The following is a 20,765-nucleotide window of genomic DNA, read 5'->3' on the forward strand; positions in this document are numbered from 1 at the left end:
AAATTAATTCCTTTGACAATTTTTGACTCACTGCTTTCCCCACACCAGGCTCGGGAATTACAAGGCAGAGTGCTTAAACGGGCTCAAGTAGAACAGCTGGATGCAGTTCCTGCACAGAAACAGTTAGCGGCTGAGATTTGTGCTGAGATTGCAAAACATTCAACAGCCCAGCGAAACTATGAAAAAGCAATTAAATTCTACAAAGAAGCCCTTGTTCACTGTGAAACCAATAACAAGGTCAGTTCTCCCTCTGACTATTTTGCGTTGTTTTTCCATTCAGTTTTTAGATGCCACAAAACATTTTTCCAGTTATCCGCAGAACAGAATAATTTGCAATTACTTCTGCTTCATGATACACATCAAACCTTGAACTTTTTCCCCTTTATTGGTTATCGTGATAGAATAGTTGCATGCATTGCAAACTTCTGTCTCTTACAAGAACTCCTGACTCAAGTGGTGTCTGCATGCACTCACAGTGAGCCAGTCTTCAGGTACCAGCAATGATGGATTGTTTCAGTCTTGCTTGGTGCTTGTCCTCTGGAATGAACTCCCAGTGATTTTGGTCAGTACAGACCATCTCTATCTTTTCTGTGTCTACTTTAGCAGTTTCAGACTTTTACCTGGACTTGGTAGGATTCTGATTTTAGTCACAAAATGTTGCTGTTCTTTAGCAGGATAATTGTACTGCTTCTCTCTTTTCTGCATAGTCTTTCCCACAGATTGATGGATACAGGTAAATTCAGATTTAGTTTTATCCTCTTCTTCCTTCTTATCATTTCATAACCCTGGGCTTTGGAGATAAGAGAGAGAGAAGCAAAACTCTAAGAAATTTGTAGTTATAATGAGCGCAAAAATTGTCATCTTTAGTGAGGTTTTTCTAGATGAAAAATAAATAAATAAATGAATATTATTCTTTGTTAATTTGCCATGATTTTCTATCTTAATGATGTTATATACTTAGGTGTTTATGTGAAGACTTCTTATTTTGATGCTTGTTATTGAACAGCTGTCACATGCATGAGCTGCTACATACATCACTTAGTGTTAATATTTGAACTTGTGTGTCATGGTTCTAAGAATCTAGGTCCTTCCTAGAGCTACAACTTCAGCGTATTTGAGACAGGCTTTTCTCAAGGCATCTTCTAAAAATGATATGGAGAAGAAAAATAAATTGGGAAGGGAATAAAAACCATCCTTAAAATGGTGATTTCCCCATTCTACCATTATGAGGAAGGAGACTGCCTGTCATGGTACAGGTACAGCCGTGGCTTTTTATCAGTGTCAAAGCCTTACTTTGACTTTCATTCCAGCATGGCATTTCCCTTCAGTTCTTCCTAAAATCATACTTTCGAGAGATTCCCGTTGTTACAAGATGTGGACATTTGTACTAAATATCTATTAGATACTACTGAAGATTTTTGCTTTAATCCTGCTTTTCTAGCAACACAGAATACAGTGACAAAAAATAAGTCTGAATTTCTGATGAAGAACTTGCTGCCTACTTGTTGAGTTATGAAAGCAAAATATTTTGTTAGCCAACAAATACTGGTGGGTATATTTATAGTATAAAGGTGTTATCTCAGTATATTTTTATAGTTTCAGTAGATACTAACTTCTCTGCATTTTTTAAAGCATTGCTAGTACAAGATTAGAATTGAATTCTTTTAGATTTAAAAATATTATTTGGAGCTGTTAAAAGCTCACATCTGTTTCTCAGCACCTTCAGTTTGCTTGCCTTAAAATTATATATGGAAATAATGGAAATTACTTTGAAGCTGTCTGTACCTTGTTTTGTCAGAACAAAATCTGCTGTATTTTAGCCAAAGTAAACCATAATGGATTTAAATATGCATTTATTCAGGTCAGTGTGAAGAAATTGCAGTCCATGTCTTAGAGGAGTTGTTTTGTTTTGTTTTGTTTTACATGGTGAAATCTGGTAGGTAGTGTACTCTCCCTTTATTTCCTTGATCAGGTAAGAGGCAGTGCAGTTTCCAGATGGAGACTCGAAGAGGATTGTGGATTGCATTATGCCCGTCATTTCATTGCGTTATTGTTGTTTGTGTTGGAATTGAAAATTCAGAGACCACTTCCACTCACTAGAATCTAGTGTAGAACTCCAATTTAGTTAGCTTTTTTTGCTTCCTGCAGGAACTGTTCCTTGACTCCAAGACTGCCTTTTGGTATTCCACTGCATCGTGCGCATAAGAGCAGCAGCTTAAAGAAAGCTTTCATAGTTAAAGTTCTGGCATGCATACATTCTCTATCATTTCAGTGCTTACCCACCTGCCTTCCTGTTTCAGAATTAAATGGTGTATGTTCAAGTATGAACAGAACAGGAAGTAGGAAGAAAACAGTTGTTAAAAACTATGCTAGAAGCCTGCATGTTCTGAACAGAGTGTTCAAAACACTGTTCTGATTCAGAAGTGCCTTTCACAAGTGTAACTAGGGAAAGAATTATGATGCAATTATAAATGCCTCCCTTTTGGAAACAAAATCAAAACACCGTTTAAGATTAAGCAGGAGTGACTTACAGTTTATCTACTGCTAATTTTGCTTTGTGATCAGTTTACCTTCTGTTTGTTTTAATAGAAAGTGGATTAAAGCTGTGGTAACTCATGTTTGTAAGCTTTTCTGTGGCATTTTCTTCAGAATAGTCTATGATGGGACTTCAGCTTTAAGAATGTATGCTGGTGTACATTTCAGTTTGTCAATATTTACTCTGGTGGCTTCTCAGAAATAAATTTCCATAGAGTCTTAATGTGACAGGTTGGAAATGCAAATAAGAAAATAGTTTCTACTGAAACTTTCTTGTACTCCAGAATTAGTTGGTGAATGTTAATGAGTTATTTGCTTTTTTTCAATACATTTAAAACTGCTTTTACTTATATTTTTCCAAAAACATTATTCATACCAAAATGCACCAGTATCTTCAGAGCAATATTATTGAGCAGCCCTGTTTTCAATATACCTTTAGAGTATCCCTTAGAAGAAGGAAAGTTTAGTCTGTTTTAAAAGGTGAGGGAATGCAAATGGATAACATTAATTGTCAGAGGAAACATTAATTTCCCACAGGAAACAACAGAAAAGGCACTCTCTTTAGTGGAGATACAATTTTTACATGGAACCCTGTAATATCAGGTACTCAGAACTGAACCAACTTTCTTCATCTTCGAATTACATACAGTTGAATATTTTAATATACAGGCAATGTTGGAACTTGCACGTTTATATCTTGCACAAGACGATACTGATGCCTGTCAGCATCAGTGTTCCTTACTGCTGAAGAACGACCAAGATAATGAAGCAGCAACAATGGTATGTGATATTATACTAACCCTGCATCAATGCTTTCTGAAGTTTATGTGCCTGCAATATGATATATTCATAAAGCACTACTTTTAAAAAAGCCTACAGCTTTGTGATTTAAAAAAAAAAGTGAAAAATCCATGGCAACAAAATGTTTTTCTGTTTATGCCACCTGATGTTTCAATATGAAGTTTCTAGCAATCATAGCCATTGTTCTATCTCAATATAAAATGAGTCTTTAGAAGCAAAGGAAAAAGTAGTTGTAGTAAGATTGGATAATGTATGGCTCAATGCATGCTCTATTGAGTATTTGCTAATACTGAAGGAAGAAGCTATTTTTCCAGCACAGTAATATTAAAACAAATATTTTTTTTAATTGCTAGAAGAAAAGAACTATGTATTTAAGGTAATTTTATAGCTTCATTCAACCTTAGTTAATCATATTCCTTCTTAACAAGTTTTAATTACAGCTGCATGTTCCTATCCAGGACTTGTATACTTCTTGACCTAAAAGACGACTCAATGGACTGAGCAACTTTTGATTTAACACACTAGAAACAAAATTATTTTGAGATGGGAATAATTTGTTTTCTCATAGAAATCTAACATCTGAAAGTTGTTCTAGTATGGTGCATGAACAGAAGTAATGGCACTCTTGAAATATGTTATTAAATCTGTATTAGCTAACTATCAGTGGAGAAAAACTGAAATTAAATAACTTGTTTTACCTTCCCTGCTGTAGGTAAAGAGCTATCATATTTCTTTTTCCCTAACACTAACTTTGCTTTTCCATGTGCATAATCTGCAATTGTTGGAAATAAAATCAGGAGTAAAACTATGCAAAAAGGATATTTGAAAGATATGGCAGACTACTTAGTTACCTTTTAATTTTCACCTTATGTGAAAAGGTGTTCATACAGTTGTTCATTATTACCCATGTATGTTGTATATCATGTGTGTTTTGCAGAGAGCAATAAAAAGTCCAAGTTATTTTACTTCTTGTGCAGCTCCTGCTGCACTTTAAAGCTATAGTTTTATCTCTGCGCATAACCAGAGTTCATTATTTGTAATTCTTATTTTACACTTTCACAATTTATAATATTTTGTTTTCTCTAAATTGTTCAATACTGTAGATGATGGCTGATCTCATGTTCAGGAAGCAAGATTACGAACAAGCTGTTTTTCATTTCCAGCAGCTCCTGGAACGCAAGCCAGGTCAATATTTAGCAGTCATACTTTTAATTTGTTCTGATATATAGTTCTAATAAATAGCTGAATAAAGACTCTATGCTTAATTAAAACGAAATGCTTTGTTTATAATGTAATGTATACTGAAGCCAAAGACCATTACTGTATATAAAAACACAAAGATATTTTAGGGGAATATGATAAAAATTATTTGTTGTAGATACAGTAATTTACTTTGCTGCAATAAAATGTGCATAGTTTTCCTTAAGTCAAATACAAATAGGGTGTTATTCACTGTAAAGGACTTTCTTTTGTACTAAAAATGTCAAGGTAATATTTTATTTGAAGACTAATAAAGGAAACTTGTCTTGGACAGCAGTAAGTTTTTTTAGCAATTTTCAAGTTGAGACCGTGGAGAAATCTACTGAAATATATTAAAATTTTACTATAATGAATGTAAAGCTTTCTAATGGACTTGGAAAGAAGTCATGAGAGTGCAGCAAATGGTTTTGAGTGCTTTGAAAGTGAAGTACAATTATACTTCTATAAAAAACCTATATAGAGATATTGCAAGTATCACTTGACATTTTCATTTTTGTATCTGAGGTTACTGTGTAATACGCCTTATATGTTAAATCTTACCTCATTTTTATATGTGAAAAATTAAGGCAGGCTCTTTATTAACTTATTCATATAGTAAATAAGTAGAATTACAATCTCCTAATTATTTGTATATTTAGATAACTATGCAACCCTCTCTCGATTAATTGATCTGTTAAGAAGAGCTGGGAAATTAGAAGAAATCCCAAGATTTCTTTCAATGGCTGAAAAACATTCTTCCCGAACAAAGCTTGAACCAGGATTTCACTACTGCAAAGGACTATATCTTTGGTACTTGCAATTATAATTAAGATTTATTTGATGATGTAGTATAGATTTAAATTAATTTTCTTGTCATCTATTATCATTTAAAGGTGCTATGTTGATTTAATTAAGGTGTCAGGATTTAAGGAATTTCTCAGTTTCTCTGAATATCTCTGGATGTTCTTCCAGGTTCAATAATGTAATACTATTTATCTTCACATTTTATAACTTGTCAGACTATTTTTAGTTTGCAAAAACAGATTCCTTGCAATCATATGCGTGCTGTCCAAACCTTGCAGTGTCTGTGTGTGCAAATGCGTCATCTGTTTCTAAATACAGTAATTTCATGACCATAAGGCGCACCGGACTATAAGGCGCACCCCCCGGGAGCCGGCACATTTTGCAACTTTGTAGATCAGATAAGGTGCACCGGTCTATAAGGCGCACCGGGTTTTTTTTTGCAGTGAGGCTCCGCCCCCAGCTCCTCCCGCACGCTTGCTGGCCGAGGCCCCGCCTCAATCCGGCAGCCATTGGCTCCCGGGCCTGCCTGTACCCGGCAGGGCCGGGCTATGCCCACCGCCGCTCCGTGCAGCATCCCCAGGGCCCCGCTGTTCCGGGAGTTCCCTGGCGCTCCGGGTGACCCAATGCCGGCAGGCTTGCCCCGTGCCGCCGCTGCCCCGATTCCAGCTGCTTGCCCCCTCCCCGCGTGGCAGCCACTCCGATTCTGGCGGTTTTCCCCCTCTCCGCATGGCGGCCGCCGTGCTTCCGGCGGTTTTCGCCCCCCCCCGCGCGGCGGCCGCGGTGATTACGGGGGCTTTCGCCCCCCCCCGCGCGGCGGCTGCCGTGTTTCCGGGGGCTTTCGCCCCCCCCCGCGCGGCGACCGCCGTGCTTCTGGGGGTTTTCGCCCCCCCCCGCGCGGCGCCCACCGTGATTCCGGGGGCTTTCGCCCCCCCGCGCAGCGGCCGCCGTGCTTCTGGGGGTTTTCGCCCCCCCCCGCGCGGCGCCCGCCGTGATTCCGGGGGCTTTCGCCCCCCCCCACGCAGCGGCCGCCGTGCTTCTGGGGGTTTTTGCCCCGCCCGCGCGGCGACCGCCGTGATTCCGGGGGCTTTCGCCCACCCCGCGCGGCGGCCGCCGTGATTCCGGGGGCTTTCGCCCCACCCGCGCAGCAGCCGATCCGATCCCTGCGGCTTTCGCCCCCCCCGCGCAGCAGCCGATCCGATCCCTGCAGCTTTCGCCCCCCCCGCGCAGCAGCCGATCCGATCCCTGCGGCTTTCGCCCCCCCCGCGCAGCAGCCGATCCGATCCCTGCGGCTTTAACACCCCCCGCAAGGGAGCCGTCCCAATGTCGGCGGGCTGGCCGGTCCGCCCCGCGCGGGGGCGGCCCCGATGCCGGCGGGACGGCCCTGTGCGGGGGCGGCCCCGATGCCGGCGGGGAGGCCCCGATACCGGCGGGTCCGCCCCGCGCGGGGGCGGCCCCGATGCCGGCGGGACGGCCCTGCGCGGGGGAGGCCCCGATGCCGGTGGGGAGGCCCCGAAGCCGGCGGGTCCACCCCGCGCGGGGGTGGCCCCGGGGGCGGCCCCGATGCCGGCGGGGAGGCCCCGATACCGGCGGGTCCGCCCCGCGCGGGGGCGGCCCCGATGCCGGCGGGGAGGCCCCGATGCCGGCGGGTCTGCCCCGCGCAGGGGCGGCCCCGAAGCCGGCGGGTCCGCCCCGCGCGGGGGCGGCCCCGATGCCGGCGGGGAGGCCCCGATGCCGGCGGGTCCGCCCCACGCGGGGGCGGCCCCGAAGCCGGCGGGTCCGCCCCGCGCGGGGGCGGCCCCGAAGCCGGCGCGTCCGCCCCGCGCGGGGGCGGCCCAGATGCCGGCGTGGAGGCCCCGATGCCGGCGGGTCCGCCCCACGCGGGGGCGGCCCCAAAGCCGGCGGACCCGCCCCGCACGGGGGAGGCCCCGATGCCGACGGGCTCTCACTTCCGGGGTGGCAAATGTCGCAACTTTGTAGATCAGATAAGGCGCACCGGACTATAAGGCGCACTTCCGGTTTTGGCGGGAGATTTTAGTCAAAAGGGTGCGCCTTATAGTCGTGAAATTACTGTACTTGGGTTTCCTTGGTGGAATTTCCAACAGACAGTTTTACTTGCCCAGCTTTAAATATTTTAATTATCTGTGTAGGTACACAGGTGAACCAAACGATGCACTGCGGCATTTTAATAAAGCTCGAAAGGACAGTGACTGGGGACAGAATGCAGTCTACAACATGATTGAAATTTGTTTGAACCCAGATAATGAAACTGTGGGTGGAGAAGTCTTTGAAAATCTTGATGCTGACATAGGGTAGGTGAATTAAATAAATATTGCTTGGATTATTCTGTCATCTGTTTCTTCTGCTGCCTCTTGACAATGTGCCTTAATTTAAATTGCTAGAACTTTGAGATCATCTACTGCTTTGAGTATTCTGTGTTATTGTGAGAGGCCATTCTATACTGTAATAAGTCAGTCTCGAGTAGAAAGTTTAGAAGATTTGCTCTGGAATGCTGGTCACTTGCAGTGTTACAATCAGTTTGTTGGGTTGGAATTCCTGTTGTTGAAGATAATTGATGTAGGATGCCTATATACCAGAACCATTTTTCTACAAGATGGCATATCTTCAGTACAGAAGCAGTTCTAACTTGTAATTAATTTGGTATGTATTAAGCTTCTATGACCACTTTTTTTCTGATAATAGTAACTCAACAGAGAAGCAGGAGTCTGTGCAGTTGGCTGTAAGAACAGCAGGAAACCTGCTGAAGGAGCTCAAGCCTCAGACCATTCAGGGTCACATTCAACTGCGAATCATGGAGAATTATTGTCTCATGGCAACCAAACAAAAATCAAATGTTGAACAAGCCCTGAACACTTTCACAGAAATAGTTGTGGCTGAGGTTAGTAACCTGTCTCGTTTCCTCACTCTTCCCCTTCATACTTACTACATTTTTTTAAAACTAGTCTTGCTGTTTGCATTCGGCATCAGTGGCGTGTGTTAGTGCTATTTATTCTAACGATTATTTTCCTATAAAAGAATATTTTATATAAAATTTTAGAAAGACGTTTCTGAAATAATAATATTTTAGAAGTTTCCAGTTGAATTGCAGATTTAGGACCCAACTAAATGCTAATATTGCTAGTTACTGAAATATGAGTAGGCTGGTTACTGGGCTTGTTTTTTAATTCCCAGGCTTGCCAGCAGCATGTCTTACAATTTAAATCTATGCAGTGCTTCATGGCAATTTGACAGAATTTAGACTTCAGGACAATATTATCCATCACCTTAAAATTCATCCTTATGATAGAAATCTTCAATATTTTATAACTATTTGTAGTTATTAGTTTTAGGATTAATAATGGATGTTCCTGTTAGCAGCAGCTTTCAGTAGATTTTATTTCAGCAGGTGTAGCAAGATTTAGTCCATCAGAATGCCATAAAATGCGTAAGTTACTACTACTCTGTAACTATGTGTTGAATTGCACCTTGTCTGAGGTGACTATACCTAGGCTAATCTTACATGTGAGGCAGTTCTGGGAATCACAAACAAGATATCCCTCTGCTTCTAGTACTGGCTTCCCAGTCCTGCTCAGTATTGATCTGAGATCCTGTGAATGTGGTATCTTTTTCACATGGTGACAGTTCCACCAGGAAGAATGCTGGAGTTTATTTGTTCTTCCCCCTAGGGTTGCATTAAAAATACAGCTTTAATCTCTTCAGATTTCTGATGTTGTTGATCCATGATAGGTGTGACTATTGAGGGAGAAGGGGGATGAGCTTATTACAGTAATTTCACGAATACAAGCCGCACTGAGTATAAGCCGCATCGCTGGGTGTTGCCAAACATTTCATTCTCTGTCCATAAATAAGCCTCACCTGAGTATAAGCCGCTCTGTCGTTCGCAGGGAGGACCCGCGTGCAACAAAGTTGCCAAATAGTAACAGAATCGCGGCAGGGTGGGGTTTACTGGCTCGGCTCGGGCCGTGCGGGCTCGGGGCTGCCGACAGTGCTGGGTGGCCCAGCTCGGCGCTGCCACTCGGTGGGGCCACTCGGGGCCGGCCGCCGCTGCCGCTGGACTCGCTCACCCCAGCCTGGTGCTGCCCCGTGGTGGCAGGAGCGGCACAGAGCCTGCCGGCACCCACGGTGGTGGTGGGAGGCGGGGATGGTGCCTCCCCGCTCCTGCGGCGACGGCACGCGGGGACGGGAGCCCCCCGAGCCGCGGGGCCAGCAGGAGAGAGCCCCTGCCTCCCCCTGAGCCGTGGGGCCAGCAGGAGGGAGCTGCCCCGCCTTCCCCACCCCCTGTGCTGCCTGCAGGGAGCAGCTCCACCCGCCGCGCAACAGAGTAACCAATTTGTCACAACCTCGTAAATGCAGGGTTTTACTGGCAGGTGCTCGACTTTGCAGTTTGCACTGACTCGGTTTGCACTCCCGGGGTTGAAAATGTCAGAAAATTATTCACATATTGACCGCTCCTGAGTATAAGCCGCATTTCCGGTGTGGGAGCAAAATTTTGGTCAAAACAGTGCCACTTGTATCCATGAAATTACTGTAATTGGAAGAGAAGCTTTTGGTGAGATCTGGGGTTTTTTTCAATGCACTATGACAAATGTATTTACCGCACAACCTTAGAAAGAGATATAGAGGCAGAATACCAACAGTGAGTCAGGAGCACTGAGAAGGAGAAAGAAGCATTTCAATTAGTTGTTGGTAGAACTATTCTCTGCGTGTAGGAGGCGGTTGCTGTTGCAAGATATGAGCCCCATTCTCATCCTTTACTAATGAAGGCAGTATGTCAAAAATTGCACTTGTACCCAGAGTTCTTACCGCTCGCTTTTGAGGCTCTTGCATAGAATGATGGCTTTTAAGAATCCTGTTTGTTTATATATAGCTTGGATGCATACATTTAAGACTTTAAATTTTTAGGAGCTGTACACCTAATAAGAGGAATCAAGAGTCCCTTTCGCTGATAACTGACAGATATTTCTACAAGTGAAAAATACCACTTTTATTGTAACTTCCAAGTGACTCCAGATTTTATCTGAAGTATTCATTTGTATATGAAAAGTATAGCTCTTAGTTGTATCTGATATTTTTTTCTTGTGGGATGAAATAACCTGTGTATTTTTTTAGCATTTGTTGTGCCTGGGGGTTATCATGGTTACAGAAATAATTATAGCACTAGGTGCAAAACATGTCTAAGATTAGATGCTGTATCTTTATTTCCTGAGATTTAGTTTAGGTTTTAGATACCTGGTGAAAGTCTTACTTTTAAAAAAAAAATTAAAATCAAAATTAAAAAGCACCAAGCAGTTACTGTACTTTTCACTGCAGAAGGATCATATACCAGCACTTCTGGGAATGGCCACTGCCTACATGATCTTGAAACAGACGCCACGAGCCAGAAATCAGTTAAAACGGATTTCAAAAATGAGCTGGAATCCCATTGATGCAGAGGAGTTTGAAAAGAGTTGGCTTCTGCTTGCAGATATATATATTCAATCTGCAAAATATGATATGGCAGGTGAACTTCTGAAACGATGCCTTCGTCATAACAGGGTAAGTCAAAGCACATGGAAAGTAACCTTAGTACCTTTCTATTTTAATTCATCAAAATGTTCACTTTTCCTCTGAAACAGAATTCTGAAATGTATTTATCTGTTCATTTGCCTGGAATTTCACTAAGGAGAAGTAGACCAAAACAAGACAGGAAACCAGCAACTTCACACTGGAGGGTAGTAAACAAACCTGTGAATGCTGCTTAGTCATTTCTGTTCATGTTCTGTAGCAACTTACACAAGCTTCAGCTCAGGGGACTTTAAAAGCTTGGAGTGTTTAAGAGATGTCAGAGATACATTTTACTGAGTCTCACAAAATTGATGAAGAAAGGTGTGGCTGTATAAATTTTGGAGACTTGCTCCATTTACTGATTCGGTATCTTCATATCTTATGTTTTTTAACATTTATGTTCATAAGCCTACTACAGTGCAGGATTTATTTTTATTTCTTGCTGTTATTAATCTTTTTCTGTGGCAATACTGTCTGGTAGATTGTCAGGGGACAAGGTCTAATGTGTTGCTTACCTCAGGGTTCCTGAGCAGGCAAACTGCACAATACGCTGCTTTTACATGGGAACAAGCACAGATCTTAGCTTGTGCTTATTTTTCATTTTGATCAGCAAAAAGCTGATCATGTTTTTCTATCTTGACTTTCCTTCACCTATGCTGTAGGGTCAGGGTACTGTTTATAGAGCACAGATTTGGTTTAGAAAAGGACATGATGCTTATACTTTTTATTAATTCATTATAATAGAAGGTAAGATTCATTATTCAGTCACATTTTAGCCACTTCTGAGAGATAGGTTTTTTTGAACACTTTTTGTTTCTAAATATAAAATTGAGAGACTGCTACAACAGTTCTCGGTATAGTGCTAAGAGGATGTGCTCAGTTTCAAAATCCATACTGCTGGAGGATAAACAGGAGTCATATCCCAAAACAAGACTTAGTTTGAAATAGATGGTCTGTTGAGCAGGTGTATACCAGGAATGGTGCTTTGTTGCAGAAATTACCAAGTGTAAAAACATAGCCTACCAAGTAATTTGTTTTCTTCTAAAAAGTTCGAGACCTCTGAGGTCTTAGATAAACAGGCTGTGCTTATAGCAAGGAGGATGGCAGATTAGAAGTGTATCTATCTGGCTCCTTGCAAAGCAGCACTGGAAAGAGAGTGACTTTTCTCCAACTTGCATGCCAAGCTGGTGAGCAGGAATTGTGCTACACAAATAGATGTAGAATAGTTTACCTCTTAACATACCTTGTCAATTCACAAGGCAATATTTTATGTGGTATTCTCCAATTTGGAAGACTTGATTGGATTGAAAAAACATGTTACTATGATTCATTAGTTTTTAGGATTATTTTTAACAGAATTGAATGACATATATATACAATTTAAGTAAATACGTTGAGTGAAAATTTCATAAAAGCCTAGTGTAACTTAATAAGGATTCTTTTGGATTTTAAAAGACTTAGGATTGGTTAGTGAGATCCCAATGAGCAGACTGTTTCTATGAAATTGAGGCTTCCTACTGATTACTCCTCTTGATTTTTAACTTTCTGTTTTGTTTATCACAAATGAGAGGGAATGTATATTTTTATCCTCAACTTTCAGGCATTCCCATACTGATCCCACTATGCTGTAATTTGAAAGCTTTTTATCGGTAGATTTTAAAAGCCTAATTGGAAATAGTAAATTTAAAGATGGAAGGTAACTAATATATGAATATTGCTTTGCACTGTCTTTGTAAAAAAGGTGCATATGTTTTTCTCTTGAAAATGGCTACTAGCAGCATAATAATATAAACTGTTCATGGTAAGGGCCTACAGTAGTTAGGTTTTTTATAAATTGTTTTCCTGCTTTATGTACTAAATTTAAAATTTCTGCATGAATTACTGTATCTTTCATATGAAGTTTTATTATGGAGTTAGATGGGTTCAGATGTATGTATGATATATGCAAGGCTAGTATTTGCAACTAGTACTTAATAGATTTTTAGAACCCGCTTTTCAGATGCTTATGACTTGCCGCTTGGATTCATAAGAAATTAATACTTAATGGTTGACTTCTCTCTTTAGGTTATTTGTGACTGTCTTTAAGCTTCAATTGGAAAATTATAATGTTTAAACCTTTTCCAAAAAACAAAGCTATGATCATACTTTCTTAAGAAAAAAAACCCAGACAGTATTTGTGGAAGGTATAACACTAGACTGGAAATGCAGCTGTGTGGGGTTATTACTAACTCAGAGAGTCATTGCAGTGGCCTCTGTGATGAACTCTGTACTTGACCTGGAGTGCATAATTCCACATAACTCATTTGTAACACAGATACTTTAAATCAAGGCTACTGTGTCATCAAGGGACAAGTATCACTTGTGCTTTCCACTTGTATGGACTTGAAGTATTTTAGCAATTAAGTTGTCAGTATTACTATATGCAAGCTTATCTAAATAAAATTTTGAATTAATATTTATATTTTGCAGTCATGCTGCAAGGCTTATGAATACATGGGATACATAATGGAAAAGGAACAGGCGTATAAGGATGCAGCAATAAATTATGAAATGGCCTGGAAGTATGGAAACCAGACGAATCCAACAGTAGGCAAGTATATATAACCTACAAAGTATGATTTTGGGCACTATGGTAGGAATGAAACAACTATCTTTAAGTGGAAAGACTGCTTTTAACTTTCCGTAGAAATAAAGTATCACTAGTTTTCCTTGCATAAAAACTACAAAGGTTTAAAGGTGTACTGAACAGTCACTTGGAAAGCCCCCATGGCAAGAGGTAGCAGCTTTATGATAATTCAGAAGTTCCTGCTTACTGTTTTAGTGCAAAGTTTGATCTGAAACAGTTTCATTTGGCTGTTTGTGAACAACTTTCTCTGTATGTACAGCATTAACTTTAATAATGTATGTGGTAATCTACTATATACTGTTTGTAGTAGAGACTTGTATAATAATATATATATATATATGATGGTGGCAGGTCTTTGATTTGTTTATTTCATTTTTGATTCAAAATTCAGATTATCTGTATGGATGAGATTTTCTGTACACGAGTGAGGATTTTAAAAATTAATTATTTTAAATGTATTTAAATATATCTATTTATAAAAAGATGGCCACCTGAAAACTTGAGGCTCTAGTCAAGTTCCAGTTTGGATAACAAATTGAAATTTGCACTAAATTGTCGCATATTAAGACAGTTTAAATGTAGGAAACACTTTGTGAAAAGGATACATAGGATAAAATGCCGTTTTCTTACTCAACACCTAGAATCTGTCCGTAGGTCCCAAGGCTGGTGGTTGACACAAATTCTGTTCCAGGTTTTGGGATGTGTTTGTTGCCCCTTGGAAATGCATACAACTTCTGGTCATTCATCTGTGCTCTTTCTTTGTGCTCTGTGGGTTTTTTTTAGTGTTAGGATGGGACAGACTTTGGCATCAGCTGAAAAACCAGTGTTTTTTAAAAAAGAGATTTTAACTGCTATGTACGTGAACTGCTAAACATTTTGTTTCTTTACCTGTAACTGCTGGTGCTGCAGTGGTTTGGTTCATGGTTTTATCTAATGTGATCTGTAAAGTAAAGTACAGTAATTTCTCAAGTATAAGGCGCACTTCCGGTTGTTGGCAATTTTCCGTACTTTGTCCATATATAAGGCGCACGGGCGTATAAGGGTTTGGATCAAAATTTCAGTCAAAAAGGTGTGCCTTATATGCATGAAATTATTCTAATGTTTTATTAATGGGACTAAATGTTTGTGGATTAGCTCCTGCTCTTATAACATAGTTCTGAAAATGCACATACATGGATGGATCATCAAAACTGAATGTGCTGTCAATCCTATGTACTGTGAATCATAAAATTAGGAGGGTCAAACTAGAGGAAGGCTTATATCAAAACAGAAATAAAAATGACTGATAGAAATCTGACTAAGGTTAAATAGAAAAACCTCTATATATATCAGTTTGGATGGAGTAACTTTCACTAGATGTTCCTGTTCCTGTAGACTGAGACATGGTGGTTATTGCTAAAATATTGCAGTTGTTAATCAAGTAAAATGTATTAGAAAGAAGTTTTAATAGTAAAGAGTTGTGATTTCTTGAGTTTGTATAGAACATAGATCAAGACCTTAAATTTTTTATTTTGAAATCCTCTATAGAGTGGTAATCCAACAAATTGCAAAACCTTTTGATATCTAGATAGGAGGGTTCTTTAGTGAAATTAAAATATCAAATAATTTTGCATACAGAAGAAAGTATGATATTGAAGGTACTTTGTGCACTTTTTTCTATTTTGCATTGTGAGGATTGTCATGCATTAAAACAAAAATGGTAAAAGCAGCACTAATTTCCATCTGGCAAGTAAAGCCATGACATCCTATCTTTGTCAGTGAGGATAAGTTTAGAAATGAAAGATTCAAAATTTCAAATTTTGGAAATTGCATGCTTAGAATGTTTTTTTTTCTCAGGCCTAGTCTCTGTCCAGGCTGATATATTTGAGTTTTACCTCTTAGGTTAAAAGTATCAGCCTGGCATGTTGCTATGTGAATTGGCTATTCCATGTGACTTTTTATGAGTGGTCTGCTGACAGTAGTACTGAATAGCATTTTAATTCCCTAGTTCATTATCTGGTTTGGTTTTTTTTCCACTTTTGTCCTTTAATAACGGAATTACCTTTACAGAGGAACAGTGTCTTACAGGCCACAGTGAGAAACTCTGTGGGATACCATGAATTGAAAGAAGGCAACCATTATGTATTCTCTCTAGTAGCACATGCTCTCCAGAATAATGTCTCCTTTTGATTCAGACATAGCTATCAGTGTGTGAAGGACCTTTATTTAGTACTTGAAGTGACTTTCAGTAAAAAATTTTGATCATTACCAGGCTTATAAGACACAACAGTAGAAAAAAAACCATACTAACTTTAGAAACACAGAGTGACACAAAATAAATTCAAATGTGGTATTTTTGTAATTCAGTACAGAAACTGAAATAGTTGCTTTTTCTCTCCCCCTCTCCCTCACCCCTTTAATTACAGGCTACAAGCTGGCTTTCAATTACCTGAAAGGGAAGAGATACGTTGATGCAATCGATGTTTGCCACAAGGTAGAATTTGTATATGTGTTTAATACTCTGTCTCCTGTATCAACATTCTTTTACATAATGAACCCTTTTTATAGTTAAGTTTACATTTCTAAAATACATAGCTTAATGTTGGAAAAGTGCCCTATCTAAAAAGTTCAGTTGAATTAAATATCCTCTTCATAATCTGCTCTGTCGTGAGCTCCATGGAACCAGGTAAATAAAAGTGGCTGGCTATCATATGTGAAGGGATATTCAAATGGCACCACCTTCTTTTGGCCTTGTGGTTGCAACTTGTGAATCCATACAGAAATATAGCTGACAAAATTTATCAAGTCAAATATTAGTATCAGAAGACAATGTTAGAAAGTAACTTGAGATATTATCTTTGTATGGTCCAAACATAAGCAGAGCAAATGCAGAGTAACAGGAAGGGCTACTATTAAAGAAGCAGAGGCATTAATTATTTAATGAATTAATAATTATTGGTATTAATAAAATTAATTTGCTCTTTTTGGGATAAATAAAGGTAATTAGGAAGGACAAAATGAATGAAAGGATAAGAGAGAAGAAGGAATTGAAGGGGAGAAGATGAAGTAGGTAGAATATTCTAAGAAAGAGCCAAGGGAGTGAAAACATAAAGGTATTTAATCATTGCAGAGAAAGTATGATTAAAACCTCAGAAATTACTCCAGAAGTCCCTTCTGATTCGTGTATCTCAAGCCACCCACAGGCTTTAGCCCTTTACCCCTATGTCTTTTGCACCAAGGTGAAAGGATAGTGGAAATGAGGCAAAGTGTCTTTGATACAGCTGGTTTTGACTTGCATGTGAGGTGGTCTCTATCCACAGTTCAATATTTGTGCATTCTTAAACACACTTGTCATATTGTTATTTTAGTTTTAAAATGTGTAAGCTCAGTGATGAGGGGGATTACCAATTCAGAATTTTTGGGCTGTTTTGTCCTTTGACAGGTTCTTAAAGCGCATCCAAACTATCCGAAGATCAGAAAGGAAATACTGGACAAGGCTCGTACATCTCTAAGAAACTGAATTTGTTTTTTGTATGACTCATGGAGTTTTGTTAATCAAACTTTGGAAGCTATGAATGAAATACTGCAGTGACAGAGACCACGTCAGCAAAATAATACTGTGGATATGATGGATTTAACTGTATTAGAGATCTGGATTATTTTTATGAAAAATCTACACCCCTGAAAGAAACCATATTTTTCTCATTCAGGATAGAATACCATTCCCACATGTGTTATGTAAAGTATCATCATAACAAAGTGTTACAAGCATTATAAAAACATTTTTAACATATAACGCGGTATTTTGTTGTGCTTATTTGAAATAACTCTAAAACAACTTGTCTTATCTAGTGTATGTGTATTGTTAAGATGCTGAATTTTAGTTAATTTAAGCTATTACTTCATAATTACGGTGTAATCTTTATTAGTAGAGGTGTATTTCTAAATTATGAGGGAGTTTTATTTCTACATATACTAAAGGCATGCTTTATTTTTTTAAAAATCTTGAAAGCAAACAGCTATATGCATTGTTCTCAATTGAATTTACACTTCTAATGAAAATATAACAGTTACAATTTCGATCCTGTGGAAATACTCAGTAAAGACTTTCATAGATCCTGCAGGTCTTACACAGAATTTACTTTCTGCTCATGTTAGTATCCACCTGTCAGATTTCCATGAAGAGAACTGTTCTTAATTTGTAGTGGATAGTATTTCAACACTGTGTATGTAGACAATATAGTCATACATGCAGAAACTAGCACTCATTTTGTTTGATCTCTATAAAACATCTTTTTAGGGAAGTAACTTTTATTACAGGGGATTATGATCTTGTCTCATATACAGAATATACCTGTGAATCTTTAGGGGCACAGTAGTGAAAGGAAGGAGAAAGATAAGATTTCTTTTCACTGATGCGGAATTTTTGAAAAAAACATTGTTGCACTGCTGTATTTGGTTTTCAAACAGCACTTAATGTACATCTTAATAGAAAAGTAATATTTTGTCATGAAAAGGGAATTCTAAATGGTAGTGATTAAGCAATTTGAGTTTTTAGCTTTTCCTGCTGACATTGTGTAAAGTCACTTTCGGTTTGATTTTTGGGTTTCTTTTTAGGATAACTCAGTATTAAGGCTACCAAAGGGAGCCTGTTTACTATTGTATCTAATCTTGCTTATCAATATGTGGGTGCTGTATCTTGGGGAATTTTTCGCCTTGTTTCCTGAATACAGTGAGGTGCATTACTTGGACAATGATGCTGCCTGCTGGTGGTTGCTAGGTCCTGCATTCCAGTAACTTTGGAGCTGTTGGTCAGCTAAACTAAAATGAATAGATGTGTCTCAGAACTATCACACTTCTGCAAGATTTGTGTGAATATTAGAATGGAGGAGAAACTCAAATAAGTGGCCTCTTCTTCCCTAGGGGTCCTTGAAACTTACGATGTGGCTTTGTCCCTTCTGTTTGAGCACTATCAGTCAGTGTCTACATGACTGTTCCAGGCACAGTACAAGCCCCCTGGTTTTTGCATGTAAGTTTTACAGCATGACAGAACTCAGAGGAGGAAGATTTAGTATATTAGGGAAAAACTGATGGTATGGGAGTGCAGTGAGGAACATGGAAAGATCTGGAAAATGCTGAGGATGGGGGGAAATCTGACAGGTGGGCTGCAGGGGTCAGTAGGCTATAAATTAAACTGCTTGTTGGTGGAGTTTTTTTCACTATTAAAAGAGTAAGTACTTATTGAGGCAGCTTCTAGTAAAGCAACATTTCGTTTTACACAGCCATATTCATGCAGGATCAATGTGTTGTTACTTCCTGGACAGCACAGGAATAGCTGAAGTTCAGAATAAAAATAGGTGCAAGGTGTTTTCAGGACATCTGCATGTGATTTGCTTTTCTCATAAGATGGACATTATCCTTTCATAAGGTAGGTATGACAGATTAAGTCATGACAATGGTAAGATACAAAAATTAGTTGATAAAAATTGGACTGAGACTTTAGGCTTTCTGTGGCTAACTGTCAGTGAAGAGTTTTATGTATAAACCATGCAGGTAAGATTTCTGAATTCCCATTAGCCATCTAGGCACTGGTGTCTTTTTATAGATGAGGTCTTAAAAATGAGACTACAAATGAGATGTGTTTGGATTTCAGTTTTTAAAAGAAAAGCTCTAAGTAGTCTTTCTGAAAAAATCTTGCTTTAATATAATATTATAATATTCTCAGAAGAAATAAATGTCCTCCCTATATACTTTTGGGTTTTTTGGTTTATATAAGCAAATTCAAGTTTTCCTGTGCTGCTTTTTTTTTTTTCTTTTTTTTTCCTTTTCTCTGCAGAAGAAACAGTCTGATGTCATACCTCTCTGCTTTTATTGTTTCTTACTTTAAAAATACATGTTTGGTGGGAGGTTTTAGCTCCTTAATAAGTGGGTTTGAATGGAACAGACTTCTGGGATGGAGGGGAGTCAGTAATGCTAATTTCAAAGCCCTGCACTCTTCAGTGTGATGTTGCTTAGCAACCCATCTTCTAGTTTTGCCTTTGATGAATAAAAGAGGAGAGTGAAGCTGTGGTTTCTATTGATTCATTCACTGGAACTGAAAATCTAAGCATCTTATAGCTATAGCAACATAAGCCATAGGTATCTCTTTCTCTACTCTCTTGTGCCCCTTTCATCTGCAGATACAGAATGCTTAGAGTATCTTCTAGAGGAAATGCAATTATTTTTGGTAACACTGTGCTAAATAATAAAACTTTTTGTTTTAATTTGCAACCTGTTTTTTAGATTTGTCCCAATGCTAGAAAGATGGTCAAGGGAGTACAGTTAGGCAGAAATAATTAGTATAAATAGATAAAAATTACTGAAGTAGTAAGTTTCTTAACAAAAATAAGGAATTTGAAGGGTTTTTTTCCCTGGTTTCTGGACTGGGTTTGACTACTGAAAATAATTTCTCAAATATGGCCACATCAATTTTTAGAAAGGCTGTAGACTTCCTAAAGTCAAGCAGCTCTGGTTGGGTAATTTAAAATTTAATCTTGTTATTCATTAAATGAGTGAGCAGTTTTATAAACAGACTTTTAACAGAGCTTATAATGATGTTAGACAATTTGCTGAAGATTTTCTTTGAAAGATGACATTTCAGGGAAGTCTCAGTGGCAGTGGATTCTGGCTCTTCAGAAGTTGATGATAACTCATTAATGTGTTCCATATACAGTTCTGAACAGGGGAAAAATAGAAAAAGAACTTAAGGAAATATTTCAGGAGCAATTACTTCTCTATCAGCTATGCCACTTTTCAAAGATCTTAGAAGTGATTTTGCTATCTAGCTTTATTTGCTCTGTGGTTTTTCCTCTTGCTTAATCTTGCAATGAAATTAGTTTTTGCAACAACATTGCCCTGCCATAAAATGTTGAGAATTGGAGCATTACTGCAAAATTCTCATGCTTTTGTCTGCTAAAAGTTCTTGCTAATTATGCGACATGGTGCTTGCTAGAAGAGAAGCTATGTGAATGGTCTGAGTCTTCTGAAGTGGGGTTTTCTTTGATACTGTTCTTGATGTTTGGTCGGGGTTGGGTGTTTGGGTTCTTTTGGATTTTTAAGGAGTCAGTATGGTGTTAATGCAGGCTTTATTTTGGGAAACAGCAGATATTTAAAGGTTCACTCTAGAAATTTGCCTTACTTGAATTTTGTGCTACAAAAGTTGAACACTGGCTATGCCTGT

The 20,765-nt window shown here is 39.2% G+C and overlaps 1 protein-coding gene across 2 annotated transcripts in view; it reads left to right on the forward strand.

Moving 5' to 3' along the window:
- TTC21B (tetratricopeptide repeat domain 21B) overlaps positions 1–17,726 on the forward strand; it is a 38,857-nt gene extending 21,131 nt beyond the window's left edge. For both annotated transcript variants that reach the window (XM_033064290.1, XM_033064291.1), the window contains 10 exons: positions 49–237; positions 3,205–3,315; positions 4,440–4,521; positions 5,235–5,385; positions 7,527–7,688; positions 8,080–8,275; positions 10,708–10,932; positions 13,411–13,531; positions 15,973–16,040; positions 16,989–17,726. In XM_033064290.1, the coding sequence (XP_032920181.1) occupies positions 49–237; positions 3,205–3,315; positions 4,440–4,521; positions 5,235–5,385; positions 7,527–7,688; positions 8,080–8,275; positions 10,708–10,932; positions 13,411–13,531; positions 15,973–16,040; positions 16,989–17,066 (1,383 nt within the window). In that variant the 3' untranslated portion in view covers positions 17,067–17,726. The remainder of the gene's footprint in view (positions 1–48; positions 238–3,204; positions 3,316–4,439; positions 4,522–5,234; positions 5,386–7,526; positions 7,689–8,079; positions 8,276–10,707; positions 10,933–13,410; positions 13,532–15,972; positions 16,041–16,988) is intronic.
- Positions 17,727–20,765: the final 3,039 nt, after the last annotated feature.

This window comes from Catharus ustulatus, chromosome 7 (assembly GCF_009819885.2).
Source record: "Catharus ustulatus isolate bCatUst1 chromosome 7, bCatUst1.pri.v2, whole genome shotgun sequence".
Taxonomy (NCBI): Eukaryota; Metazoa; Chordata; class Aves; order Passeriformes; family Turdidae; genus Catharus; species Catharus ustulatus.